This window comes from Myxine glutinosa, chromosome 5, assembly GCF_964187855.1.
Source record: "Myxine glutinosa chromosome 5, kmMyxGlut1.1, whole genome shotgun sequence".
In the NCBI taxonomy this organism is placed as follows: domain Eukaryota; kingdom Metazoa; phylum Chordata; class Myxini; order Myxiniformes; family Myxinidae; genus Myxine; species Myxine glutinosa.
Genome location: NC_136265.1, coordinates 188549657 through 188572920, shown reverse-complemented (window position 1 = coordinate 188572920; position 23264 = coordinate 188549657). Strand labels below are relative to the sequence as shown.

The 23264-nt window shown below is 44.0% G+C and overlaps 1 protein-coding gene across 3 annotated transcripts in view; it reads right to left on the bottom strand.

The window, feature by feature from the left end:
- LOC137426586 (1-phosphatidylinositol 4,5-bisphosphate phosphodiesterase beta-4) overlaps positions 1–23264 on the bottom strand; it is a 305980-nt gene that overhangs the window by 151293 nt on the left and 131423 nt on the right. For all 3 annotated transcript variants that reach the window (XR_013623650.1, XM_068115242.2, XM_068115243.2), the window contains exons 3-10: positions 20455–20535; positions 19684–19743; positions 18540–18674; positions 18117–18196; positions 10016–10069; positions 9228–9309; positions 8364–8464; positions 1813–1870 (exon numbers count right to left, since the gene is read on the bottom strand). Coding sequence is in view for 2 of the 3 variants with exons in the window: in XM_068115242.2 (XP_067971343.2) it covers positions 1813–1870; positions 8364–8464; positions 9228–9309; positions 10016–10069; positions 18117–18196; positions 18540–18674; positions 19684–19743; positions 20455–20535 (651 nt within the window). In the remaining variant the exon portion in view is untranslated. The remainder of the gene's footprint in view (positions 1–1812; positions 1871–8363; positions 8465–9227; positions 9310–10015; positions 10070–18116; positions 18197–18539; positions 18675–19683; positions 19744–20454; positions 20536–23264) is intronic.

The following is a 23264-nucleotide window of genomic DNA, read 5'->3' as shown; positions in this document are numbered from 1 at the left end:
TAGCATTTAGAGCGGCAATAGAATGCAAATGAAAATCTGAAAGACCGCAGGTTCTATTTTCTGGGCTGTGAAGCTGGAATTATTTATACTAGGGCATGCCCGTACTATATCTATATCTAAAATTATATCCCCCCCCTCTATTTACATGAAATGGTTTGGTCCAAAGCGAACGGCTTGCGAGTACGGTGACAATCCCCCCCCTCTATTTACATGCAATGGTTTGGTCCAAAGCGAACGGCTTCCGGAGTTTGGTAAAGAAATCGCCATCGCGTGCACAAACGCGCAGGAAAGCGAATGAATCGCAAATTCGTTTTTATTAGTTGTAAAACATAGTTTAACGCCAACATAGTTTGCAAACGTGAAATAAATGAATACGCTCTCAAATGTGCCATCCGAGGCAGAGTGTGTCCGCCACGTTCGGCACACGCGATAGTTCGCTGCTCTCTGATTGGTTGAATCGTTTTTTGGACATAGCTCGGTAAGTAATTGTCCGATTAATATGAAACCTTGAAAAGGCACATCCTCGGGTCCCCAGCAATATACCTGGCAAGTTAAAAGTATATCGGACCCGTGGTTGTCGAGAAACAGCGGTCACAGACAAACGTACAGACAGACAGACAGAGATTACTGGAATTATAGATAGATAAACCAGGCCAAGTGAAATTAACTGCAACTCTTATTTCGTTCACATCATGGTTATACAAGGTCATAACAAAAAGTGTAGAAAAACTGTTACTTCGAGTGTCAAAAAGTACGAGCGAAACTTTGACAGAAAGGAGAAAAAGACAATAAAAATTTGTCAGACATTATGAAGAAATTAAATGGGCACATGGGGTGCCCTGTCCTGGCATACTCAGAATGAACTTGTACAGGCATCATACTATATATAATTTGGTGTGTGTGTGTGTGTGTGTGTGTGTGAGTAACCTTTATGCACTCTTAAACCTCTTAACGGAATGAGTTGAAAGTTGCTGGTTGTACTTGTGTTGTGCCCGGGAAGGTTTAGGCATTAAATAAATTCATTTATGTGGGGGTTCAGGAAGGGGGAGATGACGCGAATTCTCTATTTAAATGTGCATCGCATCGCGCCGCTCCTGGTGGGACAGTGTATTACAGGTCCTGCGGTTTACAGTACAGTATTGTAATAGTATCTCTGCATGAAAACCTCATAGTATCGAAAAACTACTCTGCCAATTTACATACTGCTCTGTATTTTATGCACTCCTAAACCGCTGGACAGAATAAGTTGAAAAGTGTTGGTTGTATATATTCTGGGTGTGCATGGGAATGTTCTATGAAGTTGGGATGGCCACCTCCAACTTAGATTTTTACTTTTATGTGAAAGTGGGGAATTATCATAAGAAGTGGGTCACCGCTGGACAGAATAACTTTAAAACTGGATGTTATCACTGAAAAATAAATCAAACTCCCGGAAGTTGCACAAATAATTCTAAAATATGCCAATTCTCTGTAACTATAGCCATCATAGATGTTGGGGGAACGCGTTGAAACACATGCGTCTGTTTGTTTGTTTGTGGGATTAATTGCATTGAAACTTGGTGGTTGTACTTGGGGTGTGCATGGAACATTCTACTAAGTTAGGATGGCCACTTCCAATTTAAAGTTGCCGTTCCTATAAGGAGCGGGTTTTCCTCGTTACTGAAACCCTTTCTCATGGGTCCGAAGAACTTTAACAGTCCAAAGAACGATGTATCTAATGAAACAAATTGACAGGAAGCAGAAAAATGAACAACCCCAAAAACAACCACACAGAAAGGAAAGCAATGCAAGCCAGACCAACAAAAGGCTTACTTCATTAAGGAAGCGGACTAATTGATTTAGGGTTAGGTAGTCTGATGCGCCTCCGTTGCTGCAGAGAAAAAAAAAACACAAACATCAATATTAAATCATATAATGTCACCTTGATTACTACTTTACATTGTGTGAATACAGGTCCAGGACAGAGACTCTTGCATTTAAAATGGAACCGAGGCATTATTTATATACTCACCCTTTAAATAAATAATACCTGTCAACCAGTGATAGTTCAAAAAAATTTTTCATTGAAGTCCACAATTCTTGACATTAATAACATTCATGGTGTTTTTTTTTCTTAAATAGAGATATACTTGGTCAAGGCCAATCTTTTCGATGGAAACTCGAAAACGCTCAGCTTCGGCTTCCCTAGTCACAAAATAAATTAAATCAATCCCATAGCTTCAAAAAGGGGACCGAAAAACAACAACAACCACAGTTCCCGAAAAAGGCCAACCCCCGCTTGCGGGGAAAAATGGCCTCAAAAGGTGGTTTTTTGTTTTTTTTAAATCCCATAGCAGGAGAAACTTTTCATGGCAAAAAAAATCACTTTGAACTACAAACGCTCAGAATATAATCAAACTTTTTATGACTTCCCATTAAACACATTTTACTGACCTACCTGTTGAGTGAATAGTTTACGAAGTCTCAGAGTGCTGCCGCATCAGTTGGTTAAAGAGCATGGATAGCACTAAATAAGGCAAGATTTGTTGAGACTTTGTTCAATCCATGCAGAAAAATTTGGAACTTAGCCAGAGTACTGACCCCAAGCGAGAGGCGATCGGCATCACCGGGTCCATTTTGCCCATATAAATGCCACTACGGTGCCCACAACAACTGGCATATTGTTATGGGGCCTCCACCACAAACCCAAACACCACCTGCTTACACCTCTCAATATCAATTATGTGTATAGCATTTCAGTTAGGTTGAGCCCATCGAGAGGTCGAATTATACAGAGAACGATCATGGCCGTGTGGTTGAGATCAAGCAATGAGCATCTTCAAGGTTGCAACTTCAAAACCAGCTCAACAACAACAACAGCATGCATTTTAAGGCCATTTTCCCTGCAAGAGCGGGGGTTAGCCTTGCGGTCCCCATGACAATCTTCTCCATTTTGCCCTATTTTCTGCATCTCTCCTTGTTAACCCCCTTGCCCGCATTTCTTCTTCCACCATCTTTAGCCAAGTCTTTCTCGGTCTTCCCCGTCCTCTACTTCCTTCTACATTCATTTCCATCACTCTTCTCAACCAGTCACTTTCATCCTTCCTCAACACATGAACAAACCATCTCAAACTGTTTCTCTTCACAGCATCCATCACAGGCTCCATTCCCATCATCTTTCACAATTTATCATTTGTCTTCCTCTCTCTCAACGATACTCCACACATCCACGGAACCATTCGCATTTCCACCTTTTCCATCCTTCGTTGCTGCTCTACGTTCATTACCCATGTCTCACTCCCATAAATCATAACACTTCTCACACATGCAGCATACACCTTTCCCTTCAGCTTCAACGACACTCCCCTCCTCGTCAGCACGCCACTCAGTTCCCGAAACTTCTTCCATGCACATCTCACTCCAGCAACCGTTGCCGAGTCTGATCCACATTCTCCATTCAGCATGTCTCCTAGGTAACAAAATGTTTTTACACCTTCTAGCTTCACGCCGTCTCCAAGATCCAACTCAACCTTTCCTCCATCTGCAGCTCCCTCTGTGCACACCTTACACTTGAATGCAGCTGCCACACTGGTTAATGACCCTCTCAAACCACTACATTTTTGATGAACCCACTCAGCGTATATTGTACATTGAATGGAGTTCACTCTGACACCCTTCCTGCACACAGCACATGGCCACTTCCCAGTTCTTTCCACCTCACCACATGCTTTACCACTTGCCATCACCTTAGTTTTTCCGATATTCACCTTCAGACCTTTTGTCTCCATACATTCCTTCCACTTGTTCATCTTCTTCTTCAGTCCATCCATACTTTCTGCAATCAACACCAGATCATCTGCATACAACTCCCACGGTGAACCCTCCTTTACGTTCCGAGCCAGCACCTCCATCACAGCTACAAATAGTAGTGGACTTAGTAGTGGACCCCTGATGCACTCCCACCTTCACCTCAAACTCACCACTGTTCCCGTCCTTCGTCCTTACAGCTGTGCGCGCTCTTTTGTACATTGCCATCACTACTCTGATCAACCATTCCTCCACTTCTAACTTCCTCAATGCCCATGTCACTACTTCACGTGGAACCCTATCGAATGCTTTCTCCAGATCAACAAACCCAAGAAACAACTTCTTCCTCTTCTCCATATACTTCTCCTGCAACTGCCTCACAATAAAAAGCGCATCTGTCGTTCCTCTTCCTGGCATAAATTCAAACTGCATTTCGTTAATCTTCACTTTCTTCCTTATCCTCCTCTCCAACACCCTTTCCAATACCTTCATTCCATGCTCCAATAACTTTACTCGATAGGAGCCACAGCTCGATACGAGCCACACTCCAGAGGGTCACCTTTCCCCTTGTATAGAGGGACGAGGGTACTCAGTTCCCAATCCACTGGAATGCGGCCTTCTTTCACCACCAGATTGCAGATCTCTGTGATTCTCTTCACACCCGAATTTCCCGCTGCCTTCAACATATCTCCCACAACTCCCATCGGCCCTCCCGCTTTTCTACTCTTCATTGCTTTTATCGCTTCCTCAACTTCCTTCTCGGTTATCTTCTCTGCCGGTCTTAAAACTGGGTTACTCTCTTTGTTGCCATCCCATTCATTCTCTGCATTCAACAGTATTTCCATATATCTTTTCCATCTTCCTTTAATTCCATGTGGATCCACAACGATTTGTCCCACTTCATCCTTCAAGCAACTCACCCCCATCACATCACACCTCTCTTTCGCTATCTGCTTTGCATTCCTGAATACCGCTCTCTGACCCTCTTCCAAATCCAAGCGTTCTCCGAACATTTTCCTACATGCCTCCTGCGCCTTTGCTACCTCTTTCTTTGCAGCCTTATAACTTTCATGCTCTGCCTTTTCTGCCCCCATACCATTCGTCTTCTGCCACTCCTTAAACTTCTTCCTCTTCTCGTCGATCCTCTTTCCAACTTCATCATCCCACCACCATGTTTCTGAGTGCCTCGGTGGTCCTTTTGTCCATCCACATACCTCACCAACGGCTCCCAACAGACTATCTTTCATTGACATCCAACCACTTTCAAGCTCAACCACATCATCCTCTACCATACTCAGCCTCTCTTTTAATACCTCCCTTACTGTCACCTCTTTCAACCTCCACACCTTCATTCTCGGTTGGTACTTCACCCACCAAGCTCTCCTCGCACCTTTCACCCTTATGTCTCAGACAACCAAGTGGTGCTGTGAAACAACCTTCTCCCCCGTGATCACCTTTGTGTCCCGGAGGTGCCCCCTATCTCGCCTACGCACCAGCAGGTAGTCAACGGTTGTCATCGACCCACCTGACGTGTATGTAACAAGCTTATTATCCTCTTTCTGGAACTGAGTGTTACAAATCAACAAATCAGCTCCATCAGCAAACTCCAAAATCCTTTCACCTTCTCCATTTCTCACACCATATCCGTAACCCCCATGAACTCCCTCAAAACCGTCCATACTCCTTCCCACATGTCCATTTAGGTCTCCTCCTACCACAACAACTTCCTCATCTTTCACGTTTTCCATCAGCTACTCTATCGCACACCAGAATAGTCCTTCTCTTCATCGCTCCGACCAAGCTGCGGAGCATATCCCGAGATGGCGTTCACCAAGAGCTTTCCAATCATCATTTTCACCATCATCAACCTTTCACTCACTCTAATCACACTCACCACACTGTCTACAAACTCCTCAGAAAACAGGAAACCAACACCATTCATGCCTTCTGGGCACCCTTGCCACAACAACAACAACAACAACATGCATTTTAAAGGCCATTTTCCCTTCAAGAGCGGGGGTTAGCCTTGCGGTCCCCATGACAATCTTCTCCATTTTGCCCTATTTTCTGCATCTCTCCTTGTTAACCCCCTTGCCCGCATTTCTTCTTCGACCATCTTTAGCCAAGTCTTTCTCGGTCTTCCCCGTCCTCTACTTCCTTCTACAATCATTTCCATCACTCTTCTCAACCAGTCACTTTCATCCTTCCTCAACACATGACCAAACCATCTCAACCTGTTCCTCTTCACAGCATCAATCACAGGCTCTATTCCCATCATCTTTCGCAATTCATCATTTATCTTCCTCTCTCTCAACGATACTCCGCACATCCGTCGAACCATTCGCATTTCCACCCTTTCCAACCTTTGTTGCTGCTCTACGTTCATTACCCATGTCTCGCTCCCATAAATCATAACACTTCTCACATGCAGCATACACCTTTCCCTTCAGCTTCAACGACACTCCCCTCCTCATCAGCACGCCATTCAGTTCCCGAAACTTATTCCATGCACATCTCACTCTTGCAACTGTTGCCGAGTCTGATCCACAAACCCTTGCCACACACACTTGTATTTCTGTCCCTGCCTACCCTTCACCATTCTCACACCACTTCCCTTCCATCTCGTCTCCTGCACACAACATATGACCACTCTTCTTCTGACCAATAATTCCACCACTTCTCCTGATCTCAACGTCATTGTCCCTACATTCCATGTCCCAAACCTCAGAAACCGATCTCCACATCGGGCATCAGACGTTTCGTCGTCATAAATGGAGTGATTTCCACCCTTGCTTCGATCGGGTTCCCCACCTTGAGTTTTGACGAGAGAGAGTGGGGTCCCCCACGGGGTACTTCGGGCTGTACCCTGCCCATATGTAGTTGTAATTGTCATGGTTCACTTTTTGAGGCAATGTTTTTATGGCCGGATGCCCTTCCTGACACCAACCCTTTTAGTCGCCTCTTAAGCCTGGTGTTGGCTTAGCGGTTAGGGTGCAGGCTTGGGATCCGAGGATCCTGGGTTTGAATCCCGGTCTATCGCTAAATTAACACCAGGGGGGTTGACCCATCCTGTCATCCTTCCGAGGTCGGCAAATTGAGTACGAGCTTGCTGGGATGAATGATCCCGGTGTGTACTCCGATTTAGAATAGGTACACCGTATCCCTGCGCATCGTAGGAGGTGACTAAGGGTTGGCGTCAGCAAGGGCATCCAGCCATAAAAACATTGCCTCAAACAGGGAACCATGATTGTCATGGGGCCCGCAAGGCTAGCCCCCACTCTAGCGGGGAAAATGGCCTTAAAACGATCATTCATTCATTTATGACACGCAGGGATACGGTGTACCTATTCTAAACCGGGGTACACACCGGTATTCAAAACCAGTTCAAGGTAGCAATTTTAAGGATTTCAATTCCAAGCCTCTGGAACCTGAGCCCTTGTCTTGTAAGAATTGCCATGTCCCTATCCTAATGTCAGAAAAAGCCAGGAAGGTAAACTGCCTGCCTACCTCACTTTGCACTTGTCTCGGAGTACAGCGTATGTGACGCCAATCGACACATTGTGGTTTTTCATTACTTTGTATGCAGCCTGTGGCTGCTGGATGCATCATTGCTGGAAGCACGGCTGTGACACTGATGCATTGCCCCCATTTCCAGTGAGCTGGTACTCATTTTTGCCGATCTCGGAAGGATGACAGGCAACCCATCTGGTATTTTTGTAACGGCGTGACAGGGGCTCAAACTCAAGACACTAAGATCTGAAGCCAGCCACCAATTAACCGTTAAGCCATCACCAGGCTTATTTTGTGGTTGATATTTCATGTCCTCAAGGGCTCGCTGGGATGACCATTAAATTTAAGGTCCAACATTTTAAACTCTAAGATGGAATTAAAATAAAAGTGAAGGAACAAATTTATTGCTTGGAGCAATTTGTTATTGTCAAGTTCTGTTGGTACAAAGTGTCTGTTCAAAACAATTTTCAGAGCAATGACGAAGGAATTTCAATGTTGCGAATCAAACAAGGCCTTGGGTCACAATAAAACATAAAATTACAGTCGTCGAACAAGTGGCTCGTTTGTCAGAACACAAAGTTCAGCTTGGGGATGTGACTGATGGTGATAAACCTGAATGTATGAGACGGAAGCATTCGGAAAACATACAAGTCTGAAATTAACGGAGACGAGCAGTCATACACATCCATGGCACGTCGATAGTGAAAAACAGGATTTTTTTTCTCAAAAAGGCATAACTCACATTTTGCGAACTATATTTCCATCAAAATGCAGGAAAACAATTAGTAGGCCTGTCTTATTACTCAATTAAAATTTCTGTACAATAGTCTGAACAACTGAACAAAAACACTGAACAGCAAAGGTGATGCTATACAGGTGATGTAACAAACTGACATTTAGAGGTCAAAAATAAAGCTTTGCGTAACCGACATGAGATTGACAAAAGGTATTTCGGTTTTCTTTGGAGATATAACAACGGTTTGAATCGAATATATAATCACCCCCAGGAGGACATTGCCATTCTAAACTCAGTGCGAACTCAACTCCAGGGAAGTGGAACTACTTACAGGTGGGAGAAGAGCTGGAGGATGTCGGTGCGAGGGCAAATGATCTGACAGAGTTCCCAGAATTTCTCAAAGGTGAAATCTCCCGGCTCCATTTCCTCATTCTAATGAGGGCAAAGAGTGCACGGATTATTGGCCATGTTGAGCTCACCCCCATTCCTGCTGTCTTCTCCCATGCTAACTGTGTACTCGTGACACTTGGATGAGCACTGCGACCTTTGTTGCGGGCAATTTAACACAAAAGGTATACAGAGTACTGGTGAGCAATTCACATCAGCAAGATAATGGTCAATGTTATTTGAAGCTACAAAAGGGCTCAAAGTCCAAAATGCCAACCAATTTTCACCCTTAAATTGATTTAAGGCTCATGGGAGAAGCTGTGCATATATTAGATGTAGGAGAAGGGCGGGAGTACACATTTATATGAATTACACGTACATTTGGAGACAATGAACCAATCTACACATCTGGGATTTCAAAGTGGCATCAAGTTTAATGAGGCAAGTGCTGAGATGGAAATGCCAAAGAGGCCAACATTTTTCTTTGTATACAGAGTCGAGGCTCATGTAAGAGCTAGTACACTGAACAGATCAGGACGTAACAGACAAAAAAGAGGACGAAAAACACGCACGCATGGGGTGGACAAGATGGACACAGAAGGAAACTCCAAGGAAGAACAACTGGAAAATTGGAAGTAGGAGCGATTTGCATGGGGTTCATGAGGGCAGAAAATATTATGGTTTAGGATTCTCTAAGCGAAAGCTCGAACAGCCAATCAAGAATTCCTTTAAGTTGAACAAAATGTTCCCCATTTGAGGGTATCTGTGATGGTCCCTGTCATTGGTTCACATGAATTCCACATTATACCTTGCCACTTGGCAGGTTAAGGTCTTTCAAGGCTTGGAAAATCACCTTCTCCGTTTTACCCGAAGCAAACGTTCGAGTGATGCTGCGCACGCACACATACACAACGCACACACTTCAAGTTGCTTATTTCCATACAAAAACATTGGCAGGAAATACGTGTCGGAAACTTCCACCAAGCATTGCTTCAAGATCAAGTCAACCTCGACGAGCATGTATAAATCACACACTCCCAAGTAAACCAGAGCAGCCTCCTGGGATATTTCTCCAGCTATGAGCAAAGAAACTGTTTATGCCTGATGCCGAAGGCCTTTGATCAAAGCAACCATGCTGAAGAAATCCTTGGAACAAATTTCAAACATCACTTAATCCTATGGTGAACAATATTCATGGTTGAATGTCACTCAATGAATGAAATAGGGTTGTAAACATTAATTTAATTAATTTTGGTAAACACATAAATACTCTACATTTCATTTCTGATATATTCCTAAAAGAGATAACAAGTAAACGAAAAAACATGTTTTAGGGCTACACACTTTTATTTTAAAAAAGTTTTAAACCAATTTAAAAATATATATATTTTTTATGACATTTTGATAGATGAAAATGTACCAGAAAAGAGGACCGTGGGACAAATGACAGCTCTCTAGGATGTATGGGACCGAGAAAACCAACGGCTCAAATATTTGAAACGGGACAAACAAACAAAGTTCAGATGAAGTTGTTACTGTTAGATAAAAGTGTGTAAAAAGGATATATAACAGCCTGAAGAAGAAGGCCCTTAATACCTTCGCACAGGGATCTTGCCACTGGGGTTCACCAGGAAACAAAGCTTCATCCAACTGTCGAGAGATGTTCAGACCAATAGGTAGTCACTCTAGGTCACTTGATAACCGATAATGCAACATCCAGTACATATGACTTCACTAAGAAAGTGAAAGAAAAAAAATCAAAAATTTTGCACAAAAGTAAATATTCTCGACAAAACATTGAGCGATTTCAGACGAGCTCTTCAAATTGTGGTCTCCATGGCAGGCGGGCTTTAATCATGCCTCCGCAGTTTCCACTGCGGTGCCGCTCCACTGAACATGAACCCCCTATGTGCTACATCACAGGCAGTCCGAAACGAGTGCTATTACTGCACATTGTTACCTGTCATGTATGCAGTGCAAATGTTCACCGTTGTATCCCTACACCGGGACCGGGTTGTATCCCTACGCCAGAGCTCGGATGGCGCTGCTGTGAATCGGGCCTTGATCGGCAGAGTGAATAAACGCGTACGACAATTGATCGCAGTTTGTCGAGATACTTTACATGGCGACGAAGGTAAACATCTAGACCATGACATCTTTCGGCCATATCGATGAATTCGACCCTCATGAGGGGGATTTTGACACGTATTCTGAGCGGTTGTCTTTCTACTTCGAGGCGAACGGCATCGCGACCGAAGGCCTGATGAAGGCCGTCTTCCTGTCCGTTTGCGGAGGTGAGACGTTCACGCTCGTTAAAAACCTGATTCGGCCTCGGACAATCCAGGAGCTCACGTATGCAGAGCTCAAGACCGCTTTGAAGGAACATTGCAACCCATCTCCTTCAGTCATCCTGTGTCGGTTTAATTTTTACATGTGCAGACAGCAGCAAGGTCAGTCGATCGCAGACTTCATTGCACACCTCAAAAAACTGTCACATCTGTGTGAGTTTGGGGACACGATCGATGACATGCTTCGTGATTTGCTGGTGGTTGGCATGTCCGATGACCGCACTCGTAGACGCCTGCTTGCTGAGAGAAGACTGACGTTCCAAAATGTCAGAGACACCGCCATTTCCATGGAAAGTGCTGAACGCAACGCTACAAGCATCGGTGCCACTCGCTCATCTGGTACCAGCCCTGCTGTGAATCGGTTGGATCATGTTCAGCCACAACGTTGGAACAAGGCTCCTCGTCAGAAGCCAGTGCAGTCTCAAACCCACAACAACTGTTTTCGGTGCAACGGAAAGCACCCTCCGGAGACGTGTCGGTTCAAAGATGCCACCTGCCATTTCTGTTCGAAAACTGGCCATATTGCTCCAGCTTGCATCACTCGCAAATCGGGAAAAGGAAAAGCTGCTGACAAGATTCATCAGTTTATCGGTTCGGAGGAACCCGAGCTTGACCAGGTGAGCTCTGTTTCCGACAACTCAGAATCGTATGACCTGCTTCATATTGATTCTCACCATAGGCGGGACCCTCTTCTTGCCAATGTTGTCGTCAACAATCGACCATTGCAAATGGAGGTCGACACTGGTGCGGCCGTCTCGCTCATCAGCCATGCTGTTTTCACAAACCTGTGGAGTGATGCTGACCGACCCCATCTGAAACCTACTACCTATGGACTCTCCACCTATACAGGTGAGAAGATTGTTCCCTGCGGTACATGTGATGTCACGGTGGGCTACGATAACCGTGAGTTTCACCTACCCCTGATCGTCATTCCTGGAAAGGGCCCTTCCTTACTCGGCAGGAACTGGTTGAGCATAATTCAACTGAAGTGGGAAAGCATTCATCAACTCCGGGCAGCCAACGTTTCTCCTACCGCAGCATACACACTCAAAAATGTGCTGGATACGTACCCGGATGTCTTCAAGGATGAGCTTGGAACCTTGAAAGGACATACGGCTAAACTCAGGGTTGACCGGGATGCCAATCCTATATTTTGCAGGGCTCGCCCAGTCCCTTTCGCCCTGCGTGAGCGGATTGACAAGGAACTGGATCATCTTGAAAATCTGGGGATCATCGAGCAAATCCAGTATGCCGAATGGGCGGCGCCCATCGTTCCGGTCATAAAATCGGACCAGTCCATCCGCATATGTGGAGATTATAAAATGACCGTGAACAGGTGTTCTTCATTGGATAAATATCCAATCCCGAGGATCGAAGACCTCTATGCTCGTCTCACGGGAGGCAAGACTTTTACGAAACTCGATCTCAAATCCGCCTATCTACAGCTCTGCACCGCCACCCAAAGGAATCACCTCGGACTCTGTATCCACTGGTACACCGCGACGCTCAATGCGTGAGAGAAAAGCACCCGACCGGTTGAATCTTTGAAGATGTTTTTTTTTTCACGTTGACACATGTTCTATTTTCACGTATTTTCATTATTCTCATAACCGTTTGCACACATATTTTCACATGTTTTGGAAATGTTGCTTTTGAAATGTCAATTCTGGAAATCTAGCACGTATTGCTCTTGGTAATTTTGGACTTAAAGGGGAGGATGTCATGTATGCAGTGCAAATGTTCACCGTTGTATCCCTACACCGGGACCGGGTTGTATCCCTACGCCAGAGCTCGGATGGCGCTGCTGTGAATCGGGCCTTGATCGGCAGAGTGAATAAACGCGTACGACAATTGATCGCAGTTTGTCGAGATACTTTACATTACCCCAGCGTAGGTTCTCCTCGCTTCTGCTGTGGGTGACATGGCTGCCTGAATATTATCACAAACAGTGCCATGAGTCAATGCCCTGGGTACTGTTGCCATATGTCTTACTCCATGTGATTTAGATCCCGTTGCTGCATACATCTTTGTCTATCTCAATTGACTCTTATTTGTTTTTATTTTGTATTTTTGACAGTGACCTAAGGGACATTAAGAGTTTGTACATACATATATATCATCTATATATAATGGAGCAAGTGTTCCTATTAGTACTTCCTATGTATGTATGTATGTCCACTCTTCATTCCTTGGTTGAACAGCTGGCCTGATACCACCCACGATTGTAAAAAGATATATATTGCATCTGCCATTTTGGTAAGCCTATCGACATCTTCTGATGTGTCATGTTCACAATCACCATGCCCTCCCTATAAGTTTTCTGTTCAGTGTAAAATAACTGAAGCGACTGTTAAATATTCATCAAATATCGCAAGGTTGGAGTCGATAAGCATTACGGGCCTTGTGAGGGCGACAGTACGTTCAGGCCTTAGGCTTCAGGCCTCTGGTGTCAGCCGATGGGCCTGTTCAATTGGAATTATCTGAGCTATATGACCACGATGCATTATATATGCACATAAGCAGTAGGAATGGTTTTGCTTCATGTACGTAAGCTGGGTTATTTTCTATTTTTCAGGAGTGATTGAAGCAAATAAAGGGACATGTCAGAAGAACGTGTTGTACGCTTGGAACAAGACCGCCCACAGTGCAGGTACAGTACTCTGGTAGTTATATTAATGCACTATGACTTGAGGTAATTACAACTAGCAAGGAAGCCATCCTAATGGATGGGTTTATTCCTCCAGAGTTGGTGTATTTTATTATGACTTGGTTGCACCTCCTACTATCCTTATGGATGGGCTAATTCCCCCACTTCTATAATCTATATTATTTTCCCACTCCAGATGGGATAATGTGCCCAAAACAATTGCTAGAGGCCACATAGATGGCAGGAATGCAATTGTGGATGGACTTGCGATGCGTATGGATTATGTAGATGCATACACAATTTGTCGATGGTCACATATGACCACAGTTTTATAGCGCTCGCGCCTCTGGAGAACGAGCACTCTCTGAATTTTTCAGGAATTATGTACAAAGCAGACGGATATGGGCATGCTGCCTGGGAATACCAACGGTGGTCTAGGTCATGTCCTCAATCTGTCCAGGTGGTCATGCTCAATGACCTCACTCCCACTAGGCAATGCAAACAACACACATTAACATAGAGAGAACTTGCGTGCTTCCACCAATCAGAATTATATATATATATATATATATATATATATATATATATATATATATATATATATATATATATATATATATATATATAGTATGATGCCATTAGTAACCCGTCATAGATCCTGGATTTCAGGATCACAGTATCATGGGCCAACTGCTCGAATAGGTGATAGTCGGGTCAATGTAAGGTTTGACCCCAAAAATTTTTATAATAAAGGTTTTTTTGTTTTAGGTGTATCATTAGGTTGTACTAGACCCCTGAAAAAAAGTTTACCAAAATTTGACTCCGGGAAAGTGGTTAATTAGCATATTTTCAAAATGGCACCCCCAAAATTTTCAATGTACAGAAAAAAAAATTCTTGTTCAATTTAGACCCTATAAATGTATTACAAATAGATAGAAACATGGTTGGTTTACATAATGAACACATCAGAAAACTTCTATGACGTCATTATGACGTCAATGATGACGACAATGAATAATACATGCATTTTTATCAACTTTTTTCAACAAATACACACTTTGTGAAAAAAAATTTTTGAAAATTTGATCTGCCTATACAATACAGTATTTTCTGAAAGGTCTGTGAATAATACATGGTTATTGGTAGTGACGTCATGACACCATGCAACCTAGGAACAAATCCCTGCATCACCGTATGACCATATGAAGGGAAATATCATGTCAGCTGGTTGTCCTTACAGAAATAGGCAATGAAATCAAACTCGTCCATAACACACTGAATGTCAGAAACCACTAAGAGCCTTTAAGTTATGACTGTCACATACCATTAGTCATCATCGTCACTGTCTTCTGTGTCATCTTGATCCATTGGACGAACGTTGTTTGGGTTTTCACAGGATTCAAGTTGGCATTCTCCACAAGCAGAGGTGCAAGGTAAACCGTACCTCCTACATGTACAGCGCTGTGTTGTGCAAGCGGTCGTGCAATTGCAATGCACAATCTTTAACAAATTGTCCGGCGCAGGGTTTTTTGCGGTCATAACTGGTGCGAATTGATTGTCCTCAATTTTCCAACCCCAGTCAGTGGCATCCAAATTGCTCTCAAGTCCTAGCCATGTCATTATTTGATAGTACGCACGCAGGGAATGGAATTTTGTCGCAGATGCAGTTGGTGGGAGTCTAGCAGGCGCAACAAAGGATGATGCTGAAACCACTTTCTTTTTAAACACCGAATGTCGCAAAGAAGCAAGATAATCCGTTTGCTTTCCGGAAAACAGTAAAACCATCGACTGGTTACCATGCTGTTCTATTGTGTCCGCTGTCTGGCCAGGTTTGGTAAAAGCAAGTGCACAGGATTTTAACTGTTCATCCCCTTTGGCAACTTTCTCAAAGAATGTTTTCTTTCCCATCCCGAAAACCCGCGATGTGTGCCAATAGCACCGAGCACGTTCATCAACGTATGGAAACTTCCTAACATCAACGTAATGTTCTTCAGGTGGCTCCACTCTGGTGAATTGTAGATTATTTCCGAGGCCTTAAAGAACAAGGGTTGGTCGAATGTCACGATTGGCGCAATCTTGTGTTTCGCTGCTAGGTCACAAATGAAACTAAGTGTGAAGAGTATGCAAGTTGGCTCACTTGGATACATGTCGATCATTGGTAGGAATGTGACAGATGATTTTCCAGGGTGGTCAGATACGCTATGAACTATGTTCATCATTCCCTGCCAGTTGGGTGTGTCCATGTGGAAACAGAATGAGAGCTCCCATAGAATGTCTACAACTGGGACAGGACAGTGAAGTTCTGGAAGTTTTTCAAACATAATGTTACGACGTGCAAATGTGGAGAAGCGATAATCAGTGATATCAACCCGTGACATTTCTTTCACATTCAATTTGGAAACGTTTTTCCTATTGACAACATGGGTTGTCACCTGTCCTGGTGTTGTTGCTGCCACCATTCCCATTCCATGGAAGGTTCCTTTTCCATCCAGAGTTATGATATTGTGGTCAACATTATCAGCAGCGAATAATACTGTACCAGATGATCCTTTCCCAAGTAACTCTGGTGCAACCACATCAGCAGCATTTTGCAAGAATCTCTGCACCTCCCCATAAGAAGAGCTAAACCCCATCACAGACAAGGTGTCAATGAGAAATCGTGACTTATAGACATGGTGTAGCTGAGTAGCAAGTCCTATTTGAAGTGGCACTACAAGTGCCCGCGGGCGAACACCTTGTATTATTGACTGCCCGATAGCAGCAACTTTTTCATCTTTATCTGTCCCCACAAACAGTTTATTCAACATGGTACGCAGTGAAATCGGCAAGTAATCTAATGTAGTGTCTAGTTTGAGGCTCTGCGAAGAAGGATATCGATCAGTGACTGATGGGATTTCAGTCTTGATATCGCACTTCAGGAGCTTGGCAGCTGTAGCAATGATTGCACGTTTCTGACTTTCGGAATCACCATCTTTTGAAGTCTCGAAATAGGTACGAAGTATTTTTGCAGTTTTCCCCCTCATCGTCACTATATCCTGAAGCCCTTCTACTTCCGCTATGCATATAGAATCATTGTAGCGTTCTATCAGTTTTTGCTTCAAATATTGACTTCCATATGGCACAGAGTCTTCTTCAAGTAAGTATTCACCCATTTTGCTCACAAGTTCAGATATCGTAATTTGTTCTTCATCATTGCTTTCCAAATATTCACAAACTGTCACAAATGCTTGTCGCTGGTCCTCGTTTGTGGGCCGCCCGATGTGTTTTGGTTTTTGCACTGCCTCTGATCGAAACTGGTCTGGCATTTCCTGCCCCAATCGAAAGTAGGTATTGCAGCGTTTATGGTAAACAGTCAGAAGCTTGCAAATTTGTACCAAGATATTCAATTCGACCCTGAACAATATGCGCCCAATCATCGTGTCTTTCTTTGCAATGTTTAACTATCGTCTGAGGGAAACAGTCAGTGAGAATCTTACCGGCACTTTCATCATGTCCATGAGTACCCTTAGAAATTTCATGGCCACAGAAGAGGCAGTCCTTTTTAGGGTCATATGGCCCTAAGCTAATACGGCGGCTCTTCTTCTTTACAGGTGATGATGATTCAGAAGAACGTTTTAAAGCCTGTTTGATTGCTTTTTCATTTGTCCACGAGGATCGACATTTCTTGTGTACTCGTTGGTTTGGTCTTGCGACAACATCATCACAACCCCTTTCTTGGCTTGATTTGTTGATTTTTTCAACACCCTTCCTTGAAAGTTTGGAAACATCAGTGTCCTTGGCGTCTTCCAAACTCGCTTTGCAAATTGGGCAGACGTCTTCGTCAAGCTCTCCGTTATCCAGTTTCAAATCCTGAAACAAAAAATATTTATTTAAGTCTTGGTAGTAAGGAAAAACAGTAATGATTCATGATATCATATGACGTAATTGAGACAGCAACGTCATTATGACGTCACAATGACGTCATAGAAATTTTCTGATGTGTTCATTAGGTAAAGCAACCATGTTTCTATCTATTTGTAATACATTTATAGGGTCTAAATTGAACAAGAATTTTTTTTTCTGTACATTGAAAATTTTGGGGGTGCCATTTTGAAAATATGCTAATTAACCACTTTCCCGGAGTCAAATTTTGGTAAACTTTTTTTCAGGGGTCTAGTACAACCTAATGATACACCTAAAACAAAAAAACCTTTATTATAATTTTTTTGGGGGTTAGGCCCTTATTTTTCATATATTGACCCGTCTATGAGCAAAACAGACCAGCAGCATTACTTCCTTCACTTGTATCACTCCTCTGCTCTCTTTGGTCTCACTAATTATTATACTCATGAACTCAATTACCTATCCATTACCACAAACATTTAAAAAATATTTTAACCAGACAATGCTCAGATGCGCACATGGTACAATGAGTGCTCACCTGTTGAGCCGTGCCACAGAACATATAGACATTTCACAAATCCCCCTTCCCTGCATGCTTGTTGTACCTTCCTTATGAACTGGCATTGTGTACTCCAGTTAACATAGCTGTTGACTCATTCTTGCAATGGAGGAAATAATACCCATTTTGAACAGCTAAACAAAACAAAGAGCTAAGTGATCACACCTATTCTGTTTTTCAGAAGTCGCATCACTCGGTCACCCTTCAGACATTGGACCCCACTTAAATCCCCAGCAGGCTAACAGCGAATCCGGGGCTTACTGTTTCTTGAGAGATGTCATGGGGCACACGTTGTTCGCTCGGAAATTGTGGATTATGGACTTGAGGCCGGCAAGCCACTCCTGTAACGAGAGCAGCAAAACAATGTGACTCCATATGAGGAAAAGAAGGGCTTCTTTTAGTTAAACACGACCTCCTGTGCTGTGGAATATTGTTGGACGCTTTAGATTTCATTTTCCAATGGTGTCCGAAGGGGCCACCTATTTATTCTGTACGCAAATCTCGCAACATACTCAACTCCCCACCAAATGAATACATGGCCCGAACTGTCTGTAAATTGTAAACCGGTGATAAATTAATGCCGAAGCACCCTAGCAATACCCGCCCAATGCTCGGAAAGCTTGCTAGTCATGGCCCGATTATTGTGCAGGAACCTGGTACTTTGGTGCACCCCACAGAAATTACCTTGGCCACTTGGCTGCTTTCAGCGACCAGGTAGGTGAAGGTGATGTTCACAAAATCTGGTGTGCTGTAGATTATTATCGTTTTGCTCTCCATCTCTCGCTCTGCTGTCCCTGGGGCCTCATTTGACAAGAAGTTCTAGAGTGGGAATTGTGCCAAAAGGTAATAGCAGGATTAATACTCAATTTTATAAAGACAATATTTATGGTTATACTAGGTGTGCCAACCTGTCATTTCATTGACGGATTTAATCAAAAGACAGCGTGTTGTACTTCACAAACATATTGCATATCTATCTGTGAATCTCAATGAGGATGCAAAATGAATTTAAACATTACAATGCAAAATATTACTATATATAATTTTGTGTGTTCCTTCCATGTCCTTCTCAGGGTTCCTGTTGTTGAATAAAAACAACTGAGATAGTGCACAGACATTGGCCCAACGTAATTTTGTCAATCGGGCCAACGTTGGCAAATCGACGTCGCCTTTCCGCCATATGGCCAACATTGAACCGATGTTGGAAATCCGCTTCGACCGATCCGACCTTTGCCAATCCATTGCCAAAGCTGGCCAAACATCAGTGTGCTATCTGGGAAATGTTACTGTTGGAAGTGCTACACTAAGCTCCCATTCCCATATCTTCTTTCTCAAATATGGACAGAGGGACTTTTAAAACGGGCATCTTTATGATTGAACAGCCACAAATTTTTGTTCCAAGAAAATCGATTATTAGCTTTCCAACAGTACCATTTGTCTTACTCTATGACAGCAGGAACTGCCACATTAAAGGTCGAGGTCCTGCTTCTTCTACCCCAATCCCAGAAAACAGGCTTTGTAAACAGGCACCCTCATGATAAAACGGATGCAAATTTTTGGTCCAAGTAAATTATTAGCTTTACAATGGTACCCTCATGATTATTCTTTGACAGCAGGAAACCCTTTAGAATAAAGCGTGTGACACACACACACACACACACACACACACACACACACACACACACACACACACACACACACACACACACGTCTCCTTTTAGTAATACACTGTATAAAGCTACAAGGATAAAAATGAACACTGGATGAGCAGAGAGCTGGTTTGATGTAGTTTTTAGTGCACCGTTCTGGAATAGAGAAGTTTTATCACCTTTGGTAGAGGGCCACTGCGGACGTCACTGATGTACGCACACTCCAAAACCTGCCCCTCCTGCAAGCCAACCAAAGCACATCACATCACTGTATGCAAGATGACCTATGAACTCCAAATTAGACCAGTACCACAATTTCGGAAATTAACGTTTTGTACAGCAAAAGGTAATTAAAGACCTAGTATTAAAAACTAGAGGTTCCAGGGAACCTGAACTCAACTGGTCTATATCAATATGATTAGAATATGCATAATAGAACCACAAACTATATAGTTTATATGTGCTAAAGAGGTACAGTAACGTTGAAGGTATCTCATGTTTAAACAGGAAACCGGTAATATATGTGTTGAGGTTTGTTACATACTGTCTACACACCAAGTTTCAGCCTTCGAGCTACATTAGGAAGTACCAGATCGACAACAATTGATTTTTCAATATGGCCGCCCTGCCACGCCCATTTTTGGGCGTGCAACATACAAATGCAATCCCAAACGAGTTTATGTCTTAAAGATGCTGCATAACAAGTTTCATCAAGTATAATCAATATTCGTGACTTTTAGAGCGTAGACGTCAAATTGTTTACAGACGACAGACAGACGACGGACACTGGGTGTCGACAAAAACTCAGCTGGACATAGTCCAGTTCAGTTAAAAATACAGAAATTATTACAAATTGCAAAAATTAATTCCGGAACAAACTAAACAGAATTCTCTAAAAAACACATCTCTCAAGAGCTGAATAACTTTTCCTTTTCTACTATTTGACTCACCTTCCCGTCACTCTTCCAATGAACAAAGAAGCCAAATTCATCAACCTGGACAAGGCAGCCACTCTCCACGGTCGATGATTCCTGTGGCAAGGATAACTTAGATTAAAACTGAAGCTTAAAGAACTTGTCACCTTTTGCAAACCATGTTATACAGAATTACTTATGGGTAAAGCCAGTGTTACGTGGTCCCCTCGGTGACTACCTGGTCTCGGTGACCCCCGGACCGTGAGAGGACCTTCGCCAGAAAGCAGTATTATATATGCGCTTTCGCAACGCAATCCCTATGAATTCCACCCAAGAGAAACTGATGTTCAATGATATTGTTACAGACACGACTTTGATGTTAAAGTGGGCCGAGCGGAATGGCCGTCGTGTCCGCACAAATTACCCGACTATACTCGACGTTGACGAAGTCGCGCTACGCTGGCTCAATAAGAAAAAGAAGACACCCGGCTGGATTACAATCACACAATACGACACCAGGGGTTCAGTTCTCAAGACCTCCGGAGGAGGTTATATTAAGGCGGAAAAGGTTAGATTACAGGGGCTAGAGGTATATTACAGGAAGACAGGCACTTAGACACACTCTTATATTAACCCCGGACAGACGACAGACACACGGGACAAAATGCTGACTCACACGGGGATTGATGGCAAGGAAAGGCAGGTAGCGATGGCTCAAGGTGCACTCTTGGCTCAAGGCAGAATCGACTCGGTCCGGTCCAGAGATGCGGGGAGGTATCGTCGCGCTGGGGGTGGCGGTGGCTTCTCTCTCCAGTCTCCAAGCTGAGGCGCATCTCTCCTCCCATCCGGCGCGTGGCCGCGTATATCCGGCGGGGAGTGACACGCCCTCGGCTCGTTAGCTCCGCCTCGTGGAATCGGCACGTTGCTTCTCATTGGGTGCGTGCGGGGGGGGTTTACCAGGCTCCGCCCTTGACGAGGAGCTGACAAGGAGCCCCTTCGTGGTAACCCCGTGGAGCGCATGGTCTGGAGCTAATCGAGCCGGTGTGAGGACGCATCCTCCCCCGCTCCGCCGCCATCTCCTCTGTTGTTGTTGTCATTGTTGGGGAAGAAGATGGAAGGAGGTATGGGAAAGGTCCTAAACTCACTACTGATGCCATATAATCACATTCTGGTGCAACGAAGAGTCATAATTAATGGAGACGAGGCCTTAACTGACATAGAATAAGAATAACTAGGAAGATGTCCGAAAGTTGTCTACGTGTGGTGCGGTGGACCTGGGCACGACATTTAATGGGGGAATAAGGGGAAGGTCGGCTCTACTGATTGTTATTTACATGCAATGGGACTAGGGAATGGGGGATCGGGGAAAGTTGGGGAGTATTGGAGAAAATAGGGGAATATTTACAAGCGGATATGGAGGCCAAATTCCATATTCGCAACATTGCACCCTTCTCTACCCTCGGGGCGTCCCGACCCGATAAATTTTTACCTACTTTAGTGTGGCACGCAATGTAGTTCCCTCTACTATTAACTCTACCCTGAGTGCGACAGTTTTACAGATATTCACAAATGAGTAAATATGTCCCCCTGCGACGTTGCACCCTTCTCCTCACAGAAACACACCCACAGGATAACCGAATCCGGAAAGAATTCTCAAACTAAACATACAGCCGGTAGGGAGCATTATTTACAAGACTACGCTGATATCTACACTACGATCCAGGACCTGTTTTTGGAGGAACACATGCAGATGTTATGCATAGAGAGAGCGCGCTTGCCAACATCGATACACCAACCCACGAGTGCTCTGTGGCCGACGGCCTTTAATAACGTGCAGAGCACCCTTCCCGAGCATCAACAGCACCACCCCACCACCAATCGGTGCAGTCACCATTGTTCATTGGTATAAAAATAAATTCGACAACCCCTAACCCTGCAGGTGTCTCTTGCTCTTCTTGTGGTGCACTTGGTGGTAACTAAAAGTGGTTCACCTGTATGGCATAGGTGCCACGTTGACCCATAGGTCCATCCCCGGGTGGTGCTTGGCCGCAAACGAACTGCGGTCCATTGTGGGTGGCCACAAACATTGCGGTCCATATGGTGTATCGATCCCGGCAGCAAACAGCGAAAGTGCAGGCCCACAACTGCGCAGCCAGCACCTCTCTCTCCTCTCTCTCTCTACCCCAAAGCCAGATCCTCGGAGGTGGGAGACAAAAGAAGAAACAAGTGAGTAAGGTGGTAAGGGCGCAAAAGTGCACGCAATGTAAGGTGATGCACACTGGGGGCACATGGGAACCAGGTGAGACAGGTACGTTCCTATCGTACGCCCCCCCCCCCCCACCAGGTAACCTACATGGCCCCTCCCTTACCCCTTACTGTATCCACAAAACACAACACTACCCATAAACATCTACTTTACAAATCGACAAACATCCCTACTGTCTTCCCCGTTCCTCCCATAAACCAAATTCGTCTTCTCTCCCTCCTAACCAATCAAATTTGCCATTTTCAACTCTCATCAAAATTTGCCATTTTCAACTCAACATCAAAATTTGCCATCACCAATTCATCATCAGTCCCTCCTAGGGAGGGAGAGATGGAATCACCCCAATGTCTCATCCACGTCGTGATGCGTCTCACAAATCCACAGCAATCTCATTTCCTGCACACAGAACAAAGAAAACACAGGTGTGGAGTCATCATCATCACCACAGGTAAGTGGCTGCGTATGGTGCGACAGGTTCTTCAATCCTAACTATTTCCTAAATGACTTTAACAACTTTACACCACCCGGGGTCTTCCTCCGGCCAAACCATTGGCCCTCTTACACTATGGGTTCTAAAAAC